This window comes from Dipteris shenzhenensis, chromosome 11 (assembly GCF_047967505.1).
Source record: "Dipteris shenzhenensis isolate YYH24624 ecotype China chromosome 11, Dip_SZ_1.0, whole genome shotgun sequence".
Taxonomy (NCBI): domain Eukaryota; kingdom Viridiplantae; phylum Streptophyta; class Polypodiopsida; order Gleicheniales; family Dipteridaceae; genus Dipteris; species Dipteris shenzhenensis.
In genome coordinates this window covers 20,717,218-20,741,847 of record NC_141606.1, presented here as the reverse complement: position 1 = coordinate 20,741,847, position 24,630 = coordinate 20,717,218, and the positions used below count along the sequence as shown (strand labels likewise).

At 42.4% G+C, this 24,630-nt stretch overlaps 1 protein-coding gene across 1 annotated transcript; it reads right to left on the bottom strand.

Moving 5' to 3' along the window:
* Positions 1 to 1,665: 1,665 nt before the first annotated feature.
* PPDK (pyruvate orthophosphate dikinase) lies at positions 1,666 to 19,519 on the bottom strand. Its single transcript, XM_087382064.1, has 20 exons — positions 18,597 to 19,519; positions 18,439 to 18,495; positions 18,047 to 18,280; positions 17,787 to 17,924; positions 17,507 to 17,669; positions 17,145 to 17,380; positions 16,885 to 17,013; positions 16,493 to 16,672; positions 16,243 to 16,380; positions 15,904 to 16,068; positions 15,630 to 15,791; positions 15,419 to 15,508; positions 15,169 to 15,307; positions 14,869 to 15,046; positions 14,609 to 14,738; positions 12,877 to 13,005; positions 12,012 to 12,149; positions 11,834 to 11,911; positions 11,630 to 11,721; positions 1,666 to 2,008 (listed from the first exon to the last, which is right to left on the bottom strand). Exons 1-20 carry the CDS (start codon positions 18,885 to 18,887, stop codon positions 1,960 to 1,962), a joined length of 2,916 nt encoding a protein of 971 aa, XP_087238190.1. The 5' UTR covers positions 18,888 to 19,519; the 3' UTR covers positions 1,666 to 1,959.
* Between the last annotated feature and the right edge of the window lie 5,111 nt (positions 19,520 to 24,630).

Genomic DNA, 24,630 nt, shown 5'->3' with positions numbered 1-24,630 from the left:
CCTAGTTTCATGATGCTGGAAAGACCAGTCGATGATCCTGCCAAAGCCTTATAAGTAGAGATCTAGGATCTGAGAGATCAAAAGAGGATGAGTGCGCCAGTACAGGACCACTGGGTGACCATATTACAGAGAGATCTGGACGGATTCCTAGCAGTGGGGGGTCAGTGTGGAGCAGCCACAACAATCTCATTGTGAGGGAATCAAGGACCAGGACACACATAGTTCCGGACTTCACATTGGGTTGACACAAACCCAAAATCCATGGTATTTTGCACGGTTTGATCTGTTCCTATCTTTTGAGGGGGACAACTAAATCACTTTGTCGGTGCCTTGGGATTCTGAAGACTCCAGAGTGTTCATGACTTGGACCAGTAATTGTACCAATGTTCCAACCGGACCCGGTAGTTTATGAACCATGCAGAGAAGTATCAGAAGATACTAGAGTTACGGGACACAAGACTAAATGATGAAGACATCTTCGAGTAGTTCTTGAATGGAGAAGTTGTTCGACAAAGTGTGTATCGGACCACAATGTGTCATCGAAAGGGGTTGATGGATAGGGTCAATGACCCATCTGTTAGCCTCCATACGACGAGTGGGATGGAGCTTGAAACTTGTAGGAATCTGGCTGAGAGGACTGCCATGTCGGCAGCAAACAGGCTGCCACATGGGCAGCACTCTAGAGAAGATACAAGGCAGTCCATAGGGCGAAAAGGATTGGAAGGGTACCTGGACTGGTACAGCAGCAAGAACAGTAGTTGCAGGAATCCTGTGCTAGGTCAGCAGAACAAAAGCAACAATTTGTGGCCTGGAAGACTCACCTAGAGCAGCCACTAAAGTCTCATGGAGACGTGCAGTGATCTAGAAGAGTTCTACCACAGTAGCAGCAGCAGATCTTGGTGCCTTATCTCAGCAATTGTTTGCTGTAGGTGATCGTACAGATTTGACAAGGTTAGTGCATGGGTTTGATATGTAAATATGAAACTGTTTGGCTGTACATCTGTGTATACTTGCTCTATGTGAAGTGTCTCTCTAGAAACACATGGAGTGAGTTGGCATTCAAAGGTTTCATTGTGAGATCTTGAGACTTTCTTTTTTCCACTGCATAAAGTTTGGTTGTAGCAAGCTATCCTTTTATCTTCACAACAAGGGAAGGATAACCAAACAAGCTCAAAACAGAAGCTCTAATACCATATCAAAGAGAGAGAGAGAGAGAGAGAGAGAGAGAGAGAGAGGGGAAGGGGTGGGTGTACCAAACCACACAGAGAAGAAGCAAAGGAGGGGAAATACTCACTCGTATCTAACAGTGCTCTATGTTTCATTAATGAGCAAAAATTAATATATCTGACTGTAGGCCATACCTAGCTCGTTTTTCCATGCGTTAGTGCTTTAATTTTTAGCCATACCCACCCAATCACATTCCTTGCTATTTGGAAAAGCTCTCTTTTGCAGAGAAACTTATAATTCACATTAAGCACTCAAATATTTAAATGTGTGGACATAGAAAATAACATTTTAATTATGCTTCTTATTACATAATTGTAGCACAGTTAGATCAACACAAGAGCATTGAAGTTAACAACGTGCAGCCAATTCAGTATTCCAAACCATGACAATTACCAGGACAAAGAGAGACCACGTCATGCATAGACTCTTAGAAACAAGTAAAACATTGAAGGCCCACTTTTACATTTATTAATCAGACCAAGATAGGAAATCGGCAATAACATCAGATCACTTTTACCAGTGCTTGTCTTGTACAGCCATCAACTGAATGTACAAAGTTCCAAACACATCCTTCAGACTGCACTGGTAATCATGTTATCATCCACATGTTTACTAATGCTATACAACATTTATAATCAAACCCAGACAAAGGGTTCTCTCATATCACAGCGGACATTGTACATGAACAATTTGAAATGGAAAGTCACCTTACACACTGAGGTTCAATTCACTCTACTTTTTTATGGCTGCTTGAGCTGCAGCTAGCCTTGCAATTGGCACCCTGCATGACAAATGTGAATAAAGATAATTTCAGTATCCGACTTTTGAAATCATCTCTGAGCTAGATAAATTAATCTCCACCCAGAAGACAAAATAAAAAATAGAGCTTCGTTCTGCACTTTTTGATAGCTGAATATTACAACCATAAACATGGTGAGTACCCATGAGCAAGAGAGCTCCACAACTCCTCAAAGGAGAAGGCAAGAAAGCCTTAATGATCCAGCTAGTGTACAGCTGCAGGTGTACAGCTGCAGGGAGCACAACAAATGCCTTTTGAGCAGGCCACACATGAAGCTACAACTGAGCTCAACGGTGATACTAGTTCTAGCAGTGAGTCAGATGATGCTACTATGTTGAATGCACAGCTTGCAAGTGCAGTGACTGCTTTGACTCAGCTGGCTCAAAATTTGGCTCAGATTGTGCAAACAAATGCGGCGGACCGCACACTCATGCATCAGTTTCCCATGAGGGACAGCCATAAAAAATGACTAAGAAAGTGACTTCCAAGAGAGAGGGATCACCCAAAAGAGCACTTGATAAAGAGATACAAAAAGTACAGCCAGTGCAACAGTATGAGCAGCCGCACAAGGCCTTGGTTTGGGTACTTCTACTCCTCAAAATAATAATGTGCAGTCCATAAATGTGGCTCAACCACCTCAGCCATATTTGAGGCAGCAACCTGAATATTTTGGTACAGATTCTATCTTTGATGCTTTGTTGATTTCACCACCAATTGGGCATAGAAAGCAAGCCATGTATGACAATGTGGGAATGCATCCAGGCATGCAAGCCACAGCATATGCTCCCATGCCTAATGTCCAGCCAAGCATGGCTCTCCCTAGTGAAGGGAATGCTGCAAATATACAACCATCTTTGGGACAGCCAATATCAAATGTATATAAAGAATTTAAGGATGGTGGTTCTCATGTCAAGTTTGATACATATAATGGAGTACAGGACAGGTACAAAGCCCTCACATTCCTTCAACAATTTGATGCTGCATTTCTTGGGGGTTTGTTTACAGAAGCATCCAAGATGAGGAAGGTCGCCACATTTTTGAAAGGCAATGCACTTAAGTGCTACACCAACCTTATGCTTCATGGAGATGCACCTGCTACTTGGCTGGAATTTAAGCAAGTGTTCTCTTCTACTTGGCTTACTCCAACTTTTGAAGTTGAAGTACTTTCACACTGGCATGACTTATCATACAAACTTTGCAAGAATCTTGATGATTACACCCAGAGGTTTTGGGATGTTTTGCTGCCATTGAGCTCTTACAGGCATGTTTCTTTGAAAGAGCAAATAGAGAGGTACTGTTGTGGATTGCCTAGTGAGCTACGTGATTATTGCATCAAAACCAAGGTGGGTTCTATGACTCAATTAATTGAGAATGCAAGGACAGCATATGCATGGATGCAGGAGAAAAATTTGGGCTTTATGGACAGCAAGAAAGAAGACAACAAACGGGCTGCCAAACACCAGGATAAGGACATCAAATATGAAAATAAAAATTATGGCAAACGACCATTTCAAAAGGGAGGAAAAGCCCAATTCAAAGCTGGTCAAAAGCATGGACAGCCTAATAAACAGCCCCGTACCAAGTTATCTGATGAAGAGAAAAAGTCACTCATGGAGCAAAACAAATGTTTTATATGCAAAGGAGAGGGACACCGCTCTTATGATTGCCCATTCAAGAAAAGAGACAGGTCAGATGATGATAAGAATGGTGATAAACAAGCTGATCGGAGGGACAAAAGGCCTAAACCTTCCGCAGGACTTCTTCCAGATGTGATTGGGAGTTTGCCACATGCACATGATGAAGAAGAAACGAAAAAGACTGAGATGTGCAGAGCATGGGGAAAAATCAGAAATCAGAATTGTTTGTTTTTCTTTGATTCTGGGGCAAAGGCAAATTTCATAACTCCTGATATGGCAGGAAGGCTTGGCATCAAGCCTGAGGAAATGGGGCCATCCGGCATGTGTGATATGGCCAACCATGAACTCAACACACCTGTCACTCCTATCATTGGCAAGTTGAGGATGCATATCCAGGGATATCAGGATGCAGAGGACTTCTACATTATGCCTTTGCCAGAGTGTGATGCTTTGCTTGGGATGCCTTGGATGTACAGGGTGGGGGCTGATGTGCAGATGAGAAACAAGAAGATTTCTTTAACTCATAGAGGCAAAAATCATGTACTTGATGTAAAGTTGAATAGGGAGTCCATCCATGTAGTTTCAGCGTCTTGCATTTCCAATGTAATAAAGCGTCATATTTCAGCGTACTTGATTTTTGTCAAAGAGGACAGCCAACCAATTCAGGAAGGCTCTACTCTTTCTGCTTTAGATAGAGAAAGGGCTGCTTTTATTTCAGATTTTCAGGATTGTTTCTCAGATGCATTTCCTCAAGAATTACCTCCCAAGAGGCCTGAGGATCATCAAATTGATATAATTCCACGAAGCTCACCGCCTAATATACCTCCCTATCGTGTCAGTAAGGCACAACAGGAAGAGATAATGTCACAAGTGAAGGAACTCTTGGAAAAGAAATTAATACAGCCAAGTAATTCTCCTTACTGTTCCCCTGTGTTGCTTGTGCAAAGAAGGATGGCAGTTAGAGAATGTGTATTGATTATAGGGCTTTGAATAAAGTCATAATTAAGAACCGTTTTCCAATTCCACGCATTGATGATATATTGGATCGGTTGGAAGGTTCCTCAATGTTCAGTCGTATTGACCTTAAAAGTGGATACCATCACATGAGGATACGGCCTGAAGATGTCTACAAGACTGCCTTCCGCACTTCATTTGGCTTATATGAGTTCCTTGTGATGCCTTTTGGTTTGACTAATGCACCTGCCACTTTCAATAGAATGATGGACAGAATTTTTAGAGCACACAGAAAGTTTGTGGGCACTTTCTTCGATGACATCATTGTGTTCTCTAAAAATGAGCAGGAGCACAGGAAACATCTCACTATTGTGTTTCAAGAGTTGAAAAGACACAAGCTATTAATAAACACCAAGAAAAGTGAGTTCTTTATGCATGAGATTCATTTTCTCGGTCATATAGTGTCAAAGGATCAAGATGGATCCTGCAAAAGTTGAGGCCATAAGGAGTTGGCCAATTTTGAAAAATCTGCATGAAGTCAGAAGCTTTCTTGGGTTGTGTTCATACTATCAGAGGTTTATAAAGTACTTTGTAGAAATTGCTTCTCCCTTGCATGCTTTACAAAAGAAAGCTGTACCGTTTCGGTGGGGACCAAAGGAAAATGCAGCTTTTGAAGAGCTGAAGCAAAAGTTGTGTTATGAACCCGTTATTATCTTGCCAGATCTTGCAAAACCCTTTTCTGTAACTTGTGATGCATGTGGGAACAGCATAGGAGGCACTTTGATGCAGGATGACAGAGTGGTTGCATATGAGAGTAGAGTTCTCAAAGATGCTGAATTGTACTTGCAGACATACGAGAAGGAAATGTGAGCAGTGATACATGCTTTGAACATTACCTTCTTGGAGCTGATTTATGTGCAGACAGATCATCAGTCACTTAGATATTTTCTCACGCAGAGAAAATTATCTGAAAAGCACATGAGATGGGCTAACTTCCTCTCAATGTTTCATTTTCAAATTGTACATGTGCCGGGTAACAAAAATGTCGTGGATGATGCACTTTCCAGGAAACCACAGCTTGAAGCAGTCTCCAAGAAACCCAGTGTTTCAGCAGTGAGCATTGCTTACAACAATGTGTTAGATGTGATGAAAGATCAATATGTTAATGATGCTGATTTTTAAACTATTTATGATCAGCTTTCTGATGGTCAAAGGCATGATCACTATATGTTGAAAGAGGGTTTCGTTTTGATGCATGGACGACTCTGTGTCACTGATCAGATGCGACAGAAAGTCATAATGGAAAGTCATGCTCCTCCATATGCAGGACATAGGGGAATTACAGCAGTGGAGCAATACTTTTATTGGCCATCTTTGAGGAAAGATGTGGAAGAATATGTGAGAACATGTATGGTTTGTCAGAAAGTAAAGTTTGACAGGTAGAAGGCACCTGGGTTGTTACACCCTTTGCCAATTTCGGATAGACCATGGCAAAGCATAGCTATGGATTTTGTGTTTGATCTTCCACGTACTCCTACTGGACATGATGGATTGTGGACAATAATTTGCAGGTTTAGCAAACAAGCCCACTATGTGCCAGTAAGAAAGAAAATTACAGCAGATCAAATGGCCAAATTGTTTCTGCAGCATGTCTGAGATGCCTGAATCCATAATCAGTGATAGAGATCCGAGGATGACCAGCCTCTTTTGGAGAGGGCTGTTTGAAAATATGGGCACTACGCTGAATTTTTCGTCATCTTTTCACCCTCAATCTGATGGACAATCGGGGCAGGAAAACTCTACCATCTTGGATATGTTTAAATGCTATGTCTCAGACCACAAAAGCAAATGGGAGCATTATTTGCCTTTGCTGGAATATGCTTACAATAATGTGGTACACACATCCACAGGTAAAGCACCTTTTGAAATAGTGAAACGTGCTAGGAAGATACCTCCCATTTTGCATACAAAAGAGAAAATCTTCAAAGCTGATCGTTTTGTGAAAAGCCTTGAAGAGGCTTACAAGAAGATCAAATATGCCTTGCAAAGAAGTCACGAAAAGCAGAAAAGAGCAGCAGATAAGCACCGCAGGGAATTGGTATTAACAAAAGGTGATTGGGTTTTGTTGTGTTTTCAGAAGGCAAGGCTGAAAAATAAGAAAGACAAGGAAAGGTTGTACACAAAGCTGAACATGTGTTACTATGGTCCTTTCCAGGTTTCTGAAAAGATAAACGGGATAGCTTACAGGCTGAAGTTGCCTCCGCATTGGAAGATACATAATGCCTTTCATGTGAGCTTATTAAAGCAATATCATTGAGATATTCCTGAGGATTTACCTGATGAGGTGCAACCTGAAGTGGAAGAACAAGATGAACTTCTGGTCCCAGAGCAGATTCTGGCACACAGAGATAGAAAGCTCAAGGGTAAAGTTATCCCTCGCTACTTGGTAAAATTTTAACATTACCCATCACTTGATGCGAAATGGATGGAGGAAGGTGAACTGGCAGATTCACCTGCGATATTGCAGCTTTACCTTGATGCTTTCCACTTAGAGCCAACTGCGGTCCGAGCTCCTACAGGTAGTTCAGCAGAGCGAGCGTCTGGAGCATTACCTGGTGTTCGAGAGGGGGATAGCACCTCCACTCCCTCAGTACAGACAGGGTCACCGTGATTTCATGAGGTCGCTTGATGACACTGTATGTTTCATCCGAGATACTAAGCTGACAGTATTTCTGCTGTGAGACTTCATGATATTGATGCATCTTGACTATTGATCGCCGAGGATCACATAGATTTTGAGCAGTGTATATGGATGGATGCATGCCTCTCCTAGCCATATTTTCACTGTCTCTGTATACTATAGCTGTGGCTTTCTTGTATACTCTTTTATGCTATATTTCATGCTCACTCCTGTGTTTTGGGGCAGCAAACTGTGGTTTGTTGTTTCAAGAGAGGGGTATGTCACGGGGGCGTGAAATTCTAAGTGCTTTAATGTACTATAAGACCGTGACAACTTTGGTTTTAAAGTCCAAGCATGGGCTTAATAATGTGTAATTAAACGCGGCATGGTGCCTAGCACATAAGCGTAATTAATCCCTAGGCCCAAAGGCATTCCAAGGAATTAAAAGAGTGGTTGTTGGGAAATGATGATGTGGCATTTTTAATGGCCCCCCTAGAGAACCATGTACCTTCAGTGGCCCCCCCTAGAGTTCCAGGTGGCTCTAGTGCCTTGTACATGCTCCTTTGCCATTCCTGGACCTTCCTGGGCCTTCTAAACTTCACATGTGTGGTTTTCTCTCTCATCTTCTCCCTTTGTTGAGATTTTGGACTGGTTTTTCAGCCTCCTTCAGCTGAATTCCGTTTTTCTTCATAACTCATCATCTGTTTGGATTCCTCGACTTTCGTTTGGCCCAATGGCTTCCCCTCTACCTCCCCTTCGTAGTGATATGCTTTTCCCTCCGTGCATTTGGCAGAACGGGTAGAGCTGAGCACTTCTTTTGCTGGTCGAATTTGCAAAAGTGGCTTTTTCAAGACCTTTTTGCTTCTACCGCCTCCTGGCCTCTCCTCTTGCAAAGCTAGAGCTTTCTGTTGAATTTCGAGTGGTCCCACGCGCTGGTTGACTGGTTTTTCTCAGTTTTGGAGGACTTTCCGGCGATGAAACTTCTCCAAAACCTTCTCAATGCATTCCTCTCTGAAGCACGCTTCTTTTGAGCCCAAGAACTCCCATTTCTTCGTGACAGAAGTGCTTCTTTTCGCATTTTTCAGTGGAATTCTTGCTGGTCGGCTCTTGTAAATGCTCTTTCTTCATGCCTTTGCACTCCTCTTTGGCTGAGAATGCAATTGGGCATTGGCTACTATGTCCTCTTGGCGATTGAGGACTTGGTTCGAGTTTTCAGGGCTTGGTGAGCGGTGATTTTGCTGCTGCAATTTCTTTTTGCCATAAGCTATTGGTTGGCCTCGTGTGCCGCCTCTTTCTTGGCTCACAGGTGCCCAGGCAGTGCTACATGAGTCATTCTTTGGTTGGGTACTTTGCTGATTTTATTTTGGAGCTTTGAAAAGCTTTGTGAATGCCATCTGGAAACCACTCAAAAAGAGTGCAGCTGGGGTGCAGTGTGATTGCATCTAGATCGCCAATGGAATTGCACTCGGAAAAGAGAATGCCTTTGGGTTGAGCCTATGGGTTAAGTGCACTTATGTGATGGTGTTCTATGCTTGAAAGCCTTGCAAAGGCTTAGTGAATTGGGGCTGCGTGCTCAGTTGCAGGGAAGGTCTCCCAGATGCAACTTGTAATCATTTCACAGTGAAATATAAAGAAATACCGAAAGGGGCGCCATGGTGTTTGGGGCCAATCAGGTGCACTTGTCTATGTTTGTTGAGCAGGGGCATTCTAGCCTCCATCCCTTTTTCAGTGGCTTTGTTTGTGAACAAATGGGTAAATGCCAAATGGTGATCATGCAATGGTTAATGGTTGTGATATATGCTTTGTGAGCTGTAAATAAGTGCTGAAGTAATTAAAGGTTTAGTTCCACTACCCTCTGAGTGATTAGAGGCCGGTTTCAAAAAATGTATGGGATGCTAATGAGGATGACGCTCCCACAACGGATCCTCAACAACTCAAGTCATTGGAGCCACACAACTTAAAAGCTATTGCTATCATTGGACTTTGCCTCGACGATACTTTGATTCATCACATCGACTTCAAATCAAACAAAGCGATATGGGCACGTCTCGAGAATCTTTTTGGTAACAAAATCACAAACTCCAAGGTTTTCTTGAATTGCAATTTTATAAATTGAAAATGGATGATAGTGATACCTTGCGTGCGCATTTAGCAAAAATGCAATCTCTTGTGCAACAACTTTCCAGCCTGAAGTGTTCCCCGGACGACGAGGACAAAATGGATGTTCTCATGAAGAGTATGGAAGGAGTCACTTGTTTTGAGCATACTCTTGAAATATATAGGCTTGCCACGACTACCTTTGATGATATGGTGACTCTTCTTCTCGAACAAAGATCGCTGGAACAAAGAATCTCCAATCTCTTCTTCAGATACTACAGAGGCTCTTGCCTCCACCAGCAGATGGAAACCCAGGCCCACACCAGCACATGGAAAGACAAAGCCATTCAAGCCTCTCAAGTGCACCTTTTGTAACAAGCTTGGTCATACGGAGGACAGATGCTACCAGAAGCTTGCTAAACAGCAAACTAAGGACCATGCCAGTTGCAGCCGCCACTAGTGACGATGAAGATGACGACCCTCCGACACAAGTTCATGCTCTTACACTGCTGAAATCCAACATCTCTCTTTCCCTCTAGAGGACGATGGAGATGATGATCCATATATTTTCCAAGCATGTTCTATTTGGGTACTCTGCCCTGGAATGTTTCCCAAAAATGAATGCAATAAATCATGTGTGTTGAGTCAATAAAGGTCCTCTGCCTTGGATAGTCCTCCTAAAATGATGTATTGCTTTTATATTTATGGTGTGTGGCTCCATGTCCCTACTTAGTCCCTGGAGCCAGGAGGGGGATGTACTGTGGGAGCCATGTATTAGCTTTGATAGGTCTATTTATCAGGCCTGGCATGTGAGTTCTAGGATGTTGGTGCATTGGTCTCCTAGACCTCTGAGATGGTCATGCATCCATGCATGATGAGCCTCTGAGCCATGCTAGGTGAGCCTCTGAGTCTATACCATGCTCACTAGCCTCTGAACCATGCCCAATTGCCTCTGAGTTAGCATGGGAGCCATGTCTAGTTCTAAACTGTCATTGCACAATTTGTTGATCGTCATTGTCATGTTCTGTTCTTGATTCCATTCCAGTCACTCACCTTTCCTCCATGGGGGGTGTTAGGAAATGGAGTCAAGATGAGTCAGTTTGGTGTGTTCTGGTGAGTTCTAGTCTAGTGCATCCCATGGATGCCACGTGTCAAATTGGGAGTTATCCCATATGCATTGGTGTTCATATTGTCTAGTGTCAAATCAATCAAGTATCAAGCCTACAAGCCTTTGGTCTACATGTGAGTACTTTCATTATGCTCATTGCTCTTGCTATTCCATTTCCATTTCATTATGTCTCTCTTTGAATATTATTATCTCTCTCCCTAGGCTACCCTCTCTCTCTCTCCCCCTCCACCATGCACCTTCACTCATCCATGAGGTCAAGAGCTTTTGTACTTGCCTCTATATAAGGATCTTCTACTTGAATAAAGATATCATTCTTGTGTGCTTATATTCTTCACCTTCTAGCTGCCTTGAGCTCTCCCACTCTTCACCCACCAACTCCAACACCCATGGCAGTCCCCATGGACTGTTTCAGCCTTCCGTAGGGGAGCCAATCAAAACCAAGAAGGATGACAAAGTACTGCTCATTTGGCAGCCTGTGTTTTTCCCACATGGCAGCCTCTCTTTTCGTTCATATTCCCTCTACCAGGCTACAGTTGTCACTCCCCCTTGCTCTCCTCATTTGGGTGCTTGAGCGGGGAGTTGAAGCTTATATTATGACAAGACACGTTGCTTCCTGTCGAACATCCTCTCACACACAATGATGGCCACACTATCCAGAGGAGAGCACAGCATCTCTGCCACTGCACGTCAATGGATAGTTGAGAGGGGTGTTGTAGAACAAAGAAGAGAACCCGCTAAGAGAAGCACCAATAGGCCTGGTCTCACCTTCAGCACAACCCAAGCAAGCATGACCGAGTAGGATTGAGCACAGCAAGTGATGGATAAGGATCACTGCATTGCACATATTATGTCTCTTGCTCTAGGGCTCTTTGGATCATTGGGCACAATGATAACCTTATTTTGCATCCCTTCCCTTCTCCTTGCCCTTCATTTATCTGCACTATGAAAACCTTTCTTCATGTCCCTTTGCCTCCCTCCCTCTGTGTGTCTGCATTCATTGGTTTTGCCTACTTTGATTCTTTCAACAAAGAAAATAACAGTGGTCATTAAACAAAATGTATGCTTTCATAATGTTTACATGGAAGGGAGAAGAGAAGGGTATGAACCTAAATGGTGAGCATGAAACGTAGTCTAGACCCGTTTCAGCAAAAAACTCCACTGAGGATGGCTCTCCTCCCTGCTCACCACAAACCCCTACCTGCAGAATATTATCAGCACGGTCGAAAAGTTAAATAGAGCATTTAGTCACAAGAATAATTGCACCCACACTTCCAACAAGAGACCAGACCAAACAGATGATAAAGGTCTACCTTTAATTTGGGTTTTGCCTTCCTGCCACGCTCTGTTGCAATTTTGATTAACTGGCCAACACCCTTTTGGTCAAGTACCTATTCAGCAAGTTTGTCAATCATTGCTCTAGACTCTACAAAACATTCTTATTGTGGAAAATAAGAAAAGTAAATCAAAGCAACAAATGATTCTAGATACCTCAAATGGATCATTTTGAAGAATGCCCTGTGCTAGGTAATTTGGCAAGAACTTGCTCACATCATCCCTACTATAGCCAAAGGTCATCTGTGTCAAGTCATTTGTTCCGAAAGAAAAGAAATCTGCATGCTCTGCAATCTGTGGCATACGAAGAATTTTATACAAAAGTAGAGCTCCTTTGCAATCGTGTGCATACACTATGATCTTGATGCAATAGCTTAGCTTTCTACAATACAAACCCTAGCACTTGCAAGTATTCTTGGCTTCTAAAAAACTGCCATAATCCAGCTAAATCAATGTACTGAGCATGTTACTGGATTCTAAAAATTTCATGGAGTTGGAGACAATAGTAAGCACAAAACCTTCTTCACTCCAAACAGCAACCAAACACTGAATGAGCTTCATCACTGTTAAGTGCATGACTGTTTTCACAATGGCTCCTCCGAGACAAATTCTATTCTTTGAAAAATTATGGCCAACTTAATCTCTGGCAATAGCATAAACTAGATCTGTCCCGTGAATCATAGATGCTTTATCTTTAGAGCAATTTTAATAACAACATCACACAGAAACATTGAAGCAAATTTTTCAATAGTCTAGAAATACAAAGGGACAATAAGTGAATTGCAACAACATGTTTTCAAAAAAACAAAATAAATCAATGTAAGAGTGAGTATATGTTTTAAGAAGATTATTTTTTGCAAATTTGAGATTGCATTCCTTCTACTGTTGAAGTTTTGAATTGTGTGTTTCTGTGTAAACAGAAGCAGATAACAATACAAGATCAATTGATCAGCATGCAGCTAAATTCTCTGTGATCACTTTAGGAAATCAATAGTGGCCTTAATTGGTGAGAAGAACTCACTTCATCAGCCACCAGCGCTGCACGAGGGATCTCAATCATGGTCCCAACCTTGTACTGAAGATGCGTTCCTGTCTCTGTAAAGACTTGTTGTGCAGCCTTATGTATTGCTGAAACCTGGTGGCCCAGCTCCTGGAATACAGTTTCACCTAGTCAGTCACATGATTACATCCTTTCCTGAACTAGACTAGATCCAAGGTTAAGTTTGAGAACTGTTCTATAAGATTTTACAATCAAAACCTACAAAGTTTGAAAACTATGGTGCTATGAGAACTAAATCGCAAAAGACAAGGAAATAACATAAATATAAAGGCTTATGCTTCCTAATTTACTGAAATCTTAATGCGGGCATATGTGCCATGTCAACCCTAAAATGCTCCACGTGCATAGGTATATTAAATGAAAAACTCTCAAAGGCTAGCCAGTCATACGTGTTGGCTCTATCATTGCACTTAGAATAATGAGATCAATGCACCGATGTCTACATAATGCAGTTGGTTGGTTGCGGAGATGGTGATGCTGACTGAGGCACTTTGACATGGACAGCTTTCCAAGAAAGATCACGGGCATGATGCTGGAAAGCCTCGTTGAGACCTGCTGGAAGACTTTGTGTTGGAGACTGAAAGACCAGGAGACCAGGAGGGATTATAGATACCTTGGTGGACTCAAGAGTCGGACTTGAGTGGAGCTCAGTAAGAGCTTCATTCCGGAAACAGTTCAGAGAGCTTCTAGAGGTTCTGGAAAGAAGTCAGTTTGTAGAACTCTATGTGGTTCAGCCACAGTGATTTCACTGGACAGTTTTTGAGGTCCAATATTGAGGATTTTGTTGGATGCTGAATGGGTTGAAACAGAACCATAAGGCAAAGGCAAGGCCACGGCTGGTGCAATGATAGAGCCCACGAAAGGGCCTCAAACTGAGGGAGGCTTGGGCCTCTTATAGGCCTGGATCTGGTCGGTCAGGTCATTCGAAGGTTGCTGGAGGGCCCAATGGGGTCGGTCCCAATTCGGCCAGGTCAGCCATCTGGTTGGCCCTTTCCAGAGGCCAGTCGGACCATTCCAGGGGAGGGGGGGGGAGGCTGCCAGCCTCACACATAAATATGGGGATTCGGCCATTGTTATGGCATTCATTCGGGTAGTTCATTAGAGCCTCTCCTCAGCCACTTGGGTAATTCATTGGCTGCAGACATGAGGTAGCTCCTATGGTTTTGTTTGTATTCGATATTGTCCAATCTTGTGGAGCTTTATATACATCTCTGTTTGGTGCCCACATGCTGTGTCTCTGTCTCCATATCTGAGTGCTTATGCTTGAGTTATTCTTGTGCACACGGCTTCAAAAGTGAATGCTGAGTGGAAATCTAGTCTGGGAAGAGTCATTTCCGCTACAAGAGTCAGGCTCTTAGAAATCTATACCTGTTTCTCTAACAGGCTGCTGCTCCAGAATGGACGAGTGGAGTAGCCAAAGGCGCCTTGAAAGGGCTATAGGGGAAGGCAGACCTAAACATTCACATACAAGGCTTGCCAAAACATTTGATTGACAAGTTTTGAAGATGAACATTCATAATTGCATTTGCATATGCATCGATCTGGGGGGAGGGAGGAGGGGGAGAGAGAGAGAGAAGCCTCCCTATTATTCTCTCTCTTGGACCAAAAGAATGCACCTTTTAAATGTTAAAAGCAGCCCAATGGATGTTTAACTAGCTAAGCAAGGACAATTGGAAAGGAGTGGCTGCCATGCCTGCGGTGTTCCAACAAGTGGAACCATGACCTCTGGAAGAACGGTAATATTCTGGTTGGCCATGTTAACAGCCGCCTCAAAGATAGCCCGTGCTTGCATGTGAGTGAGTTCTGGGTATGAAATTCCAAGCCTTCATCACCCAATAATAAACGTCAAATGATTATTGTCAGTCCTCAAATTGCTAAGCAAACCGCCATAAGCAAAAAAGAACAGAACATCAAATTTAAAATAAAATTGCCATTTCAAAGGTAAGCTTCAACCTGCACCCTCGAAATCCCAACATAGGATTCACTTCTGATAGCTTCTCTATGCGAGTGAAGACATCCTCCTCCTCTGCCCCCGTATCTTTGGCTAGCTCTGTGACTATTTCCTCTATATCACCTTCTGGTAAAAATTCATGGAGAGGTGGATCCAAGAGGCGAATGGTCACAGGAAGCCCTGCAAACAAAGATTGCAAGACTTGACAATGGAAACACCACCAATCTACCTAAAGACTGTAACCTGTAGCCTCTATACTTGAAAAATCTCGACAAACTGCTTCAATAAATATGGAAATATACCATCCATAGCACGAAAGATGCCTTCAAAATCTGATCGTTGGTAAGGTAGTAGCTTGTCTAAAGCAACTTGTCGTAGCTCCATGGTAGGTGCCATGATCATCTGCCTTACAGCTTTGATACGTTCATCTGATGCAAAGAACTGTATTCTATGCAATGTTACAAAGTTACCATCCAAGCTTTTAAATTCACAGTAATCGTGCAGCAGAGCTTGGCAATTTCACACGTTATAAGATCCTGCAAAGAGATTTACCATGTGTTCTGTTCTGCAAAGACCAATCCCCTGTGCACCATTATTCCTAGCACTTATCGCATCTTCTGGTGTATCGGCATTTGCCATCACCTGGAACGTCCATAAACATAGCATCTGGTTCACTAGTACCCTTCAAAACATACTCCCATTTTTGCAAAGTTTCTGTATAAAATAGTAAACGTAAGCTTCATAAAAGGTGTGGCACTAACACCTTGAGTTTTCGGAACTCATCCACCCAGCTCATGAGTGTCCCCAAGTCTCCACTCAAGGCCGGTGGAACCATGGGCTGCTTTCCCAAGATGACTTCCCCAGTGTTGCCATTTAATGAGATCCAATCCCCCTCTTTGAGGGTCATATTTCCTATGGCCAAAGTCTACACGAAAATACAAAGGTAAAGTAGCATGTTAATCATGTTTCTGGATGCTTGTCCTAATGAGGCTAATGTTTAAGAACCATACTGCACTAAAACATGTCCAAAAGTCTACCTTATTGGATTCATTAACACAAATGTCAGCACAACCAGATACACAACATTTGCCCCAACCACGTGCAACAACAGCTGCGTGAGAAGTCATCCCTCCCCTTGCTGTTAGTATACCTGCAGCTGCATGCATACCACCAACGTCCTCTGGACTAGTTTCATTTCTGACCTGCATGAAAGGCCTGAAATGCTTTTATAAAACTGCACATTGTCCATGAAATACATGCCTACTTTGAGAGCTATTAAAGATGCCTTTAAGCATACTTGAGTATGAAGAAAAGTGACAAGAAGAATCAGCTAAGCTCCTGTTCAAGCATGACTCTACCAAGGAAATTTTTTTTACCAATATGACAGGTTTTCCCTGTGCATGGGCAGCTTCAGCTTGTTCAGGACTAAAGACGATTTGGCCAACTGCAGCTCCAGGAGAAGCAGGCAAGCCAGTGGCAATGACACTCGACTTATAAATAGAAGGATCTTCAAACTGCAAGAAGAGCAAATAGTGAACACAAGCACAGTGAACTACCTGTGCATAAACTGGTCTAGAGTATTAAGATTTTATCAAGTTTGAATGATGACGTCTAAAGCAGACAGACCTGCGGATGTAGAAGCTGGTCTATGTGTTGAGGTTCAACCATGTTTATAGCAGTTTGAGTCTCAACAAGCCCTTCATTAACCATATCAACAGCAATTTTTACAGCACCCACACCAGTCCGCTTCCCAGATCGACACTGAAGCATCCATAGCCGATTCTCCTGAACAGTAAATTCAATGTCCTGCATCCAACAGTTTGAAAAAGAACTGATGAGAGAGAGAGAGAGAGAGAGAGTTTGGGCTAGCTACCCAGGCACCACACACCTTCAAGTAGAATAAGAATTGATAATTAGCACAGGAAAGTGATGTGAAGCATGTAGATTTTCCAACAGTAAATCTCGTAGATAGGTACGCAATAGACATTAACCAGAAAAAAAGGGTGAATTCCATTTACCATCATATCGTTATAATGCTTCTCAAGAATCTCACAGTTCTCAACTAGCTCCTTGTAAGCTTCTGGCATGCATCGCATCATTGTGTCAAGATCCTCGGGTGTGCGGATGCCAGCCACCACATCTTCCCCCTAAAGGCCACCCATCCAACACAAGCGAACACCATCCCACTAAGGATCAGCTGCTTCTTGTCATCTGAAGAAGCCCAAACACGTGGGTCAGTGATTATACTGAAAAGACGCATACATCACCAAAGTCCCACCTGAGCATTAATGAGAAACTCTCCATACAGGTTTTTTTCCCCAGTACTAGGATTGCGTGTGAACAGAACTCCAGTCCCAGAAGTTGGGCCCATATTTCCAAAGACCATTGTCTGCACATTTACAGCTGTCCCCTTCAAACCTGTTATGCGATTCAAACTGCGGTACTTAATAGCTCGAGGACTTTTCCAGGATTCAAAAACAGCTATAACTGCCAGGCGCAGTTGTTCTTCTGGATCTGCCCAATTTAAAAAGCATAAGAAATAATACAAGCCACCGTTAATTTATAGAAAGGTTTTAATTTGACACACTCCTATTAAACAGCATGCCAGAGAAACCTCATGTGGGCAATGTGGAGCTTCACCAGCGGGAAATTGTTTTCCTATCGCCTTCACATAGACCTCCTTGTACTTTGCTACCAACTGTTTCAGATCATCAGTGGTAAGGTCTGTATCCTGAGATGCTCCTCGTGCATTTTTTAAGGCATCCAGTTCATGTTCAAACATAGCATGTGGAATGCCCAGGACCTACACCATCAAAGCTTTCAATTATAAAATGCACACGATTACGATTCCTGAGGATGGACAATTTTAAGAAATTACCAACGTCGAACTTGCAAAAACTTAACGAGATTGATTACTAACCACGTCACCAAACATGTCGAGAAAACGACGATAAGAGTCATATGCAAAGCGTTCCCCACTTCTGGCAGCGAGACCCACCACTACTTCGTCGTTCAAACCCAAGTTCAACACAGTGTCCATCATGCCAGGCATTGAAATCTGATCACAGCATGATCAGTAATTGAGGTAGAAAAAGGCAGCCATACGATAATGATCGACGTCTTAGGACATGTGGCTTACAAACAAAGCACAAGAGCACTCGCAAAACATTCTGGACTTACCGCTGCTCCAGAACGAACGGAAACAAGGAGGGGCTTGGATGAGTCCCCAAGCCTCGCATTCATGTCTTCCTCCACAGTTCTCAAGGCTTCGCGCACCTCTTCCCAAAGGCCTTCTGGGAACTTGTTGCCGTTAGCTTCATACTCTTGGCATGTCTCTGTCGTGATCGTAAGGCCTGGTGGGACAGACAAGCCAATGCTCGACATCTCTGCGAGGTTCGCTCCTTTGCCTCCTAGCTGTAATTCCAAAACCAGTCAGCCACACGATCCAAAACCGTATTAGGAATGAAACCCACTCGAGAGAATTTCCCAATTGGAAGAATATGGAGTCGATACTGCTAGGAGTACATGGCGTGATTTTCTCGTCTTTCATTTACTCGAACAGGAGGACGTACCAGCGATTTCATACTCTTATCTCCCTGGCTTCTTCCCTTCCCAAATGTAAACACCCTCTGCATCCAAAAAGAATTAGCTTACGCCATTTCCTGCTAACAAAGCTGCAGTGCGATCGTAAAGACAGAAATTTTCTAAACGACAACGCAGCTTTAACAACCTGCTTTGTACGTGGAATGGGAGTGGCAATTGCTTGACAACGTGTAGGCAGGAATGCGTTGCGGCTTCTTGCATGCACATCATTCCGTATCGGCTTGAATTTCGAACATTCGAGATCGCCCCAGAGAGAACTTCCTACGTTCAGCTGCCCAGAATTTAAGAAGCGCGATCGTACGTTCGGATAATGTTTTGGAGTAGCGATTGAATCGTTCCACTGCCCCGACTGAAGAGATGCGAAACTGGTCGTGATGCTCTTTCCCGACACTGCGAGAGTCTCAAACGTTGCCGCCATGTCGATTGGCACCGTTTCTGATACAGGCAAATTCCGTAGTTGGCCTGCTCTACGGCCTAAAAACTATGATCAGAGAATGAGCTAGAAAGCTGTTGGCAGCTCGAAATTACTTGTATCATTTTCTGTGATGGTGTGACGGCAGAATTTGCAGCTCTTGGGTGGGAAGATGGTATGCTTAAAATTTGACAGGAGACATGTCGGCAAATTGGAAGAGCAATGAAGAGGAGAACAAGAATCCAAATTCAGGCCGGGAGGTATCCAATGAAGAGGAGAACCAGAACCCAAATACAGAGGAGGTGCAATGAAGAGGAGAACAAGAACCCAAATTCAGAGGAGGTCTGAAAGATGGATTCAGAGGGATGATAAAACAGAAGAGGGGGGGGAAGGCATGTTAAGTATAATTGGTGAGCACTAAGACAGGAAGGCAAGGCATAATTGGAAACTGTGAAAAGGAAGAAGGAGGCAGAGGTTGTTAGAACTAACAAGAAAGAACAGGTAAGAGCTCTCTCTCTGTCTGTCTGTCTCTCTCTCTCTCACACATACACTTGTTTTGATGCAGATGAGGTATCAGAGTCGTGGGGCTAGCACTACTTATCTCATCTCAAGATTGAACTAGCTGAGTGATCCAAAGCTTGACAGCAATAGATCTAAGAAAGTTGAGACACAACACTTGAAACCCAATCACAGTTGAACTCTACTCTTGACAAACATGAACAGTAGACTACAAAAGGGAGAGAATTTGGATTCCATCGGTCGAAGGACCCACCTGGCAAATAAGAGAGAGCGGTGTGAGAGAAAGAGGGCCCAAATTCGAGATTAAACATTTGGAAATGAGGGTAAGGGTTAATATTAGGCTCACAGAATGTAAGAGCCCCATAAAAGAAGATTATCCAAGGACTAGGATTCCCTCCATGATTGATGGAGGGAAATAGTGAGTGTGTGACCCATTAAAGGAGTGAGTATGTCACCCATTAAAGGAGAACCTATTACCTCAACCTCATTGGGTCACCTCTCCAAGGGGCGGAATTTCTTATCTCACTTGCAAATGCTGGTCAAATCCAACCTACTTTTTGGGAGCACTTGCAAACTCCTATTGTACTCCTTTGATGTTCATTGAGGAATCAGGGTCGGCCCTTTTTCAACCAACTTCCTTCACATTATCTGCCTTCGTTCCCAAGTAAACCGAGCTGGAACATCTTCTCTTCTAGAAGCGAGGAATTCAAAGCCTCTAGAATCTAGTAGTGCAAGACTCCCTAGCTTCTTCCTAGAGTAGTAATGGGCCCAACTCCTCAAAGGTTAGAGGTTTGGTCTTTGTCACGCTGTTACTAATTTCTAGAATGTGGTAGTGCAAGCCATTTCTAAACATGTTCATTACCTGCATACTTATCCCTCACATACTTCTTTCTATCCTCTGCCTGTCAGTTGAACCTACTACACTAGTTCTTCCTCCCAACAAATACTAAATAGATGGTTAATATCCCTTTCTACCTTTCAACAAATACTACTAATATCCCTTTCCATCTTCAATCTACCAATTAAGAAAAGTCTCACTCATAAATTCTCTCCATTATACAATTCATGCTATGGCTACAATACTTTTCATAGTTGTTTACAAGCATACTTTAGATTATCGATTTTTTTCACAATTAGTTCAATCTCCCTTTTGGGCCTCACCATTTGTTTATTAATAAAACTTTGGGTTGTAATTTGAATTTTGACAATGTCACCCATCATTGTTTGACAAACATTTGCCTAATCCTCCATTTTTAGAGCCTTAAGGACCCTCAATCTTAACAAGCGTCACGATAACCATGAACACAAGTAATGCCCACTTTCCCCAAAGTGCTCTCCAAGTGGCACAAACTCAACCCTCCATGCCCAAAAAAGTAGAAGCCTTGTGTGTGACCCTCAAACCAACAATAAAGGAAACAACAAAAAGCATGGCTTATCCTCTCTCTCTCTCTCTCTCTCTCTCTCTCTCTCTCTCTCTCTCTCTCTCACCCACTATCAAGCTTTCCCATGTTTCTCAACCAAACCCCCCTCCCTCTCTCTCTCTCTCTCTCTCTCTCTCTCTCTCTCTCAAGCTTCCCCATGTTTCTCAACCACCCCCACTTTGGTACTCATGACTGTGGATGTTGTACCCATGATTCCATGGCTTTATTAATGAGGAAGATGACTCTCAAGCAGTCCATCTAGAAGCCTTTGGTGCCCTCCCCAAGGACGCTTTCCCCTTAATGGCCAATGTGTGAAAATCAATTGCAATTGAAGTTAAGAAACCATACCCTAGTACCATGAATGTAGCTTGCATGAGACAAGCCTCAATAGGTTTAATCATTTTTGAAGAAAATAGAAACTTAGCACATGTAACAAACTCCAAATGTTTACATTATAGTATAAAAATTTTAACCAAAATATGTTTGATATGAGGCAATAGGCTTGGGGATCCATTAGAATTAGATCCCCCTCAATACTTACAATAGTGTTTTTGTTACCAAGTAAATACTAGCCGAATACAACTAGCAAGCATGAGCTAAAGTCTCATTACTACCTTAATAAAGCAATGCGTCGACATTTTTATATCATTTTGTTCTTTGAAGCTCATGTGGTGCGGCATATGAATAAACAAATGGCAACTTAGTCATAATGGGAGTGACTGAGTTTGATCCAAGTTTAATGAAATGCAACTCCTATAATTCTTCTCTAAGAGGAAAGTCCTTTCCTCAAACACTTAAAGTCTTTTAATTATATTTACCATATGGGAAGATCATGTATGAGAGCATTGCAAGCTCAAAATGATATATTATTTTTCAATGCTAATTTATAAATTTATGAATGGGGATGTCAAACGCATTACAATAGTTTCTTGTGTTCTTAAATATGTGCAATACGTTCTTGTGTTCTTAAATATGTGCAATACTTTCTTGCATTCTTAGTATATGTGCAATTTCTCCTTTCTTTAAAAAAGTGCTATTTTGTACAAGATCTATACAGACAAATTACAAGGTTAATATTTTCTCACACATTTGCACCCATATCATGATTTCCAATGTTCTTTGTCTAATTCAAGTTTCTCAATAAATTGTAACATTAAAGGTATTTACATATAGACATGAATACACTATCTCGTCATAGTATAATGTGTCTACATGCTTTTACATATAGGTATATGCAAGGAGAGTTGGCTTGCTCCCTCTCCAAAATCTATTCAACCATTGAGGAGCATGTCCTTCTCCATTTAATATTTTCATTCTCAATGGTTCTAACTTGAACCTTGTCATGAGGGTGGCAGTTTTAGATTGAGGCGTAATCATTGAGGCATACACTCAAGAATGGGTTGTACTGTTTGATGAAACCAACAAGATAGATAAATATTATGGATTGATAATAAACAAGGTACTAAATTTTGGACCAATAAAGCCCCGAGGGTGCACTTAAAATAGGGCATGCAACCTTTTGGTGAGTGTGTGTAGAATTGACAATTGCACTCTCCCTTCCCTCCCCTTCTCCACTCCCCCATCCCTCTCCCACCACCCCTTTCCCTCCCTTTTCTCTGTGCCCTCCCCCGCCCCCATCCTCCATGCCCCAACCCATCTCCCTTCCTACTATGCTTGCTCTCTGTGTGACTCTCTCTCTCTCTCTCTCTCTCTCTCTCTCTCTCTCTCTCTCTCTCTCTCTGTGCACCAAATCCATATTATTCCTACTATGCTCTCTCTCTCTCTCTCTCTCTCTCTCTCTCTCTCTCTCTCTCTCTCTCTCTCTCTCTCTCTCTCTCTCTCTCTCTGTGCACCAAATCCATATTATGAGAGCCAAAGGCACCAAATTCTCTAAACCTTCTGTCTACACTACTTACGAATATCAGAGGAGGGCGTCATCGACCTGCAAATCTATACATGAGTGCACTTGCTCTAATCTTTGAGAATGTCAATTAGGTAGTTTCATGTTTCATCACAACGAATATGCATTGAGAGTGGCCTAGACAAGGGCATTCCTAGGAGATCGAGTTAGAGGAGCAAGTTGCTTTGAGATGCCTATATACTATGAGATGTGAGGTCATTACCATTTTCTTTTCAAGGATGGATTCACACTCCTCTCCAACATCCTATCTTATCCGAATTTGGCAACTTTCATTCATGAGGCCCTATGATATAGAGGCTAGCTGCTCAGGGAGCTTAGATGAGAAGAGGGTGCTCAACTAAATTATTCCACTTAGAGTGTGATCATTGAGTTTATCTAAACAGGTAGCATGGACTAGCAGGCCCCAAGGAGAGAGCATAGCTGAGGCTCAGAGCAAGAGATATGACTGACCCTTTACTGTGTTGATGCACAAATTGAGCTTGACTCCATATTCACCAGACTAGAGGCAAGACCAAAGGGTGTGGCAATGGCACTTGTTCGACATAGGGCCACACCTAGGAGACTACAACATACCACACATGCTGACCATTGTTAGTGGTCTATCATGGGTCTTATGCCATCGTAGCCCCTTACACCACTAGAACCTCCCATGGACTTGACTCCTTTGCAAAAGCATGTAGAGGACCACAACAATATACCACTCTAATATTTTGTGTAGCATCTCTTGTGCTTATTGTTGTGTTTAAAACCTAAGGCCAAATGAATGTTGTCTACATGTGCCTCAAGTATAGAGATACATAGAGATACGCACCCTACCATTGCTTATGTCTCCAAAGTGAATCCCCCACCCGTTGCCTCTAGCTATGTGATGTTAGTTCCGCTTGTAATTGGCCATTTCGAGGGTATGGGCATGAGTATGGTGCTAATGTTCCAATTTGGAATCGAGGTGTGTGTGAGTCCCTACTACAAAACCATGTGTGGGTTCCCTTAGGGTTTTCCCACATTGCATAAACATTTGGAAATGAGGGTAAGGGTTAATATTAGGCTCATAGAATGTGAGAGCCTTATAAAAAAACATTATCCAAGGGCTAGGGTTCCCTCCATCAATCATGGATGGTAGGAGTGACTGTGTGACCCATTAAAGGAGAACCTATTACCTCAATCTCATTGGGTTGCCTCTACAAGGGGCGGAGTTTTTTATCTCACTTGCAAATGCTAGTCAAAATCAATCTACTTTTTGGGAATACTTGCAAACTCTTCTTTTGCACCTTCGATCTTCAGCAACGAGGAATTAGGGTCAGCCCTTTTTCAACCAACTTCCTTCCCATTATCTACCTTTGTTCCCAAGAAAACCGAGTTACAACATCTTCTCTTCTAGAAGCGATGACTTCAAGCCTGTAGAATCTAGTAGTGCAAGCCATCTCTAAAACTATTGATTTCTAGAATGTGGCAGTCCAAGCCATCTCTAAACCTGTTCATTACCTGCATCCTTATCCTAAATATGGCTACATATTTCCCTTTCACACACTTTAGTTCTATCCTTTGCCTACCAATTGAACATACTACATTAGCTCTTCCTCCCCTCTACCAAAAACCCAACAAATACTAAATAGATGGCTAATATCCCTTTTGACTTTCAATCTTCCAATTAAGAAAAGCTTAACTTAGAAATTCTTTCCATTATACAATTCACACTATGGCCACAACACTTTTCATAGTTCTTTTAACTTATTTAAAAGCATACATGAGATTATCAATTTTTTTCACAATTAGTGTCTTTTCAAGGACAGATTTGGACTCCTCTCCAACATCCTATTTTATCCTAATTAGATATGTTCCCTACATATTCGTACGAATAAATTTTATTCGTACGAATAAACCTGTATTA

What these genes read in the sequence shown, in the direction of transcription:
- PPDK (XM_087382064.1), bottom strand. Translation starts at nt 18,887, where the DNA reads ATGGCGGCAACGTTTGAGACTCTCGCAGTGTCGGGAAAGAGCATCACG. An exon ending in AGGGAAAACCTGTCATATTG is followed by an intron (nt 16,069 to 16,242) that starts GTAAAAAAAATT and finishes CCTTTCATGCAG; the next exon opens with GTCAGAAATGAAACTAGTCC. An exon ending in ATGAGTTCCGAAAACTCAAG is followed by an intron (nt 15,509 to 15,629) that starts GTGTTAGTGCCA and finishes TGGACGTTCCAG; the next exon opens with GTGATGGCAAATGCCGATAC.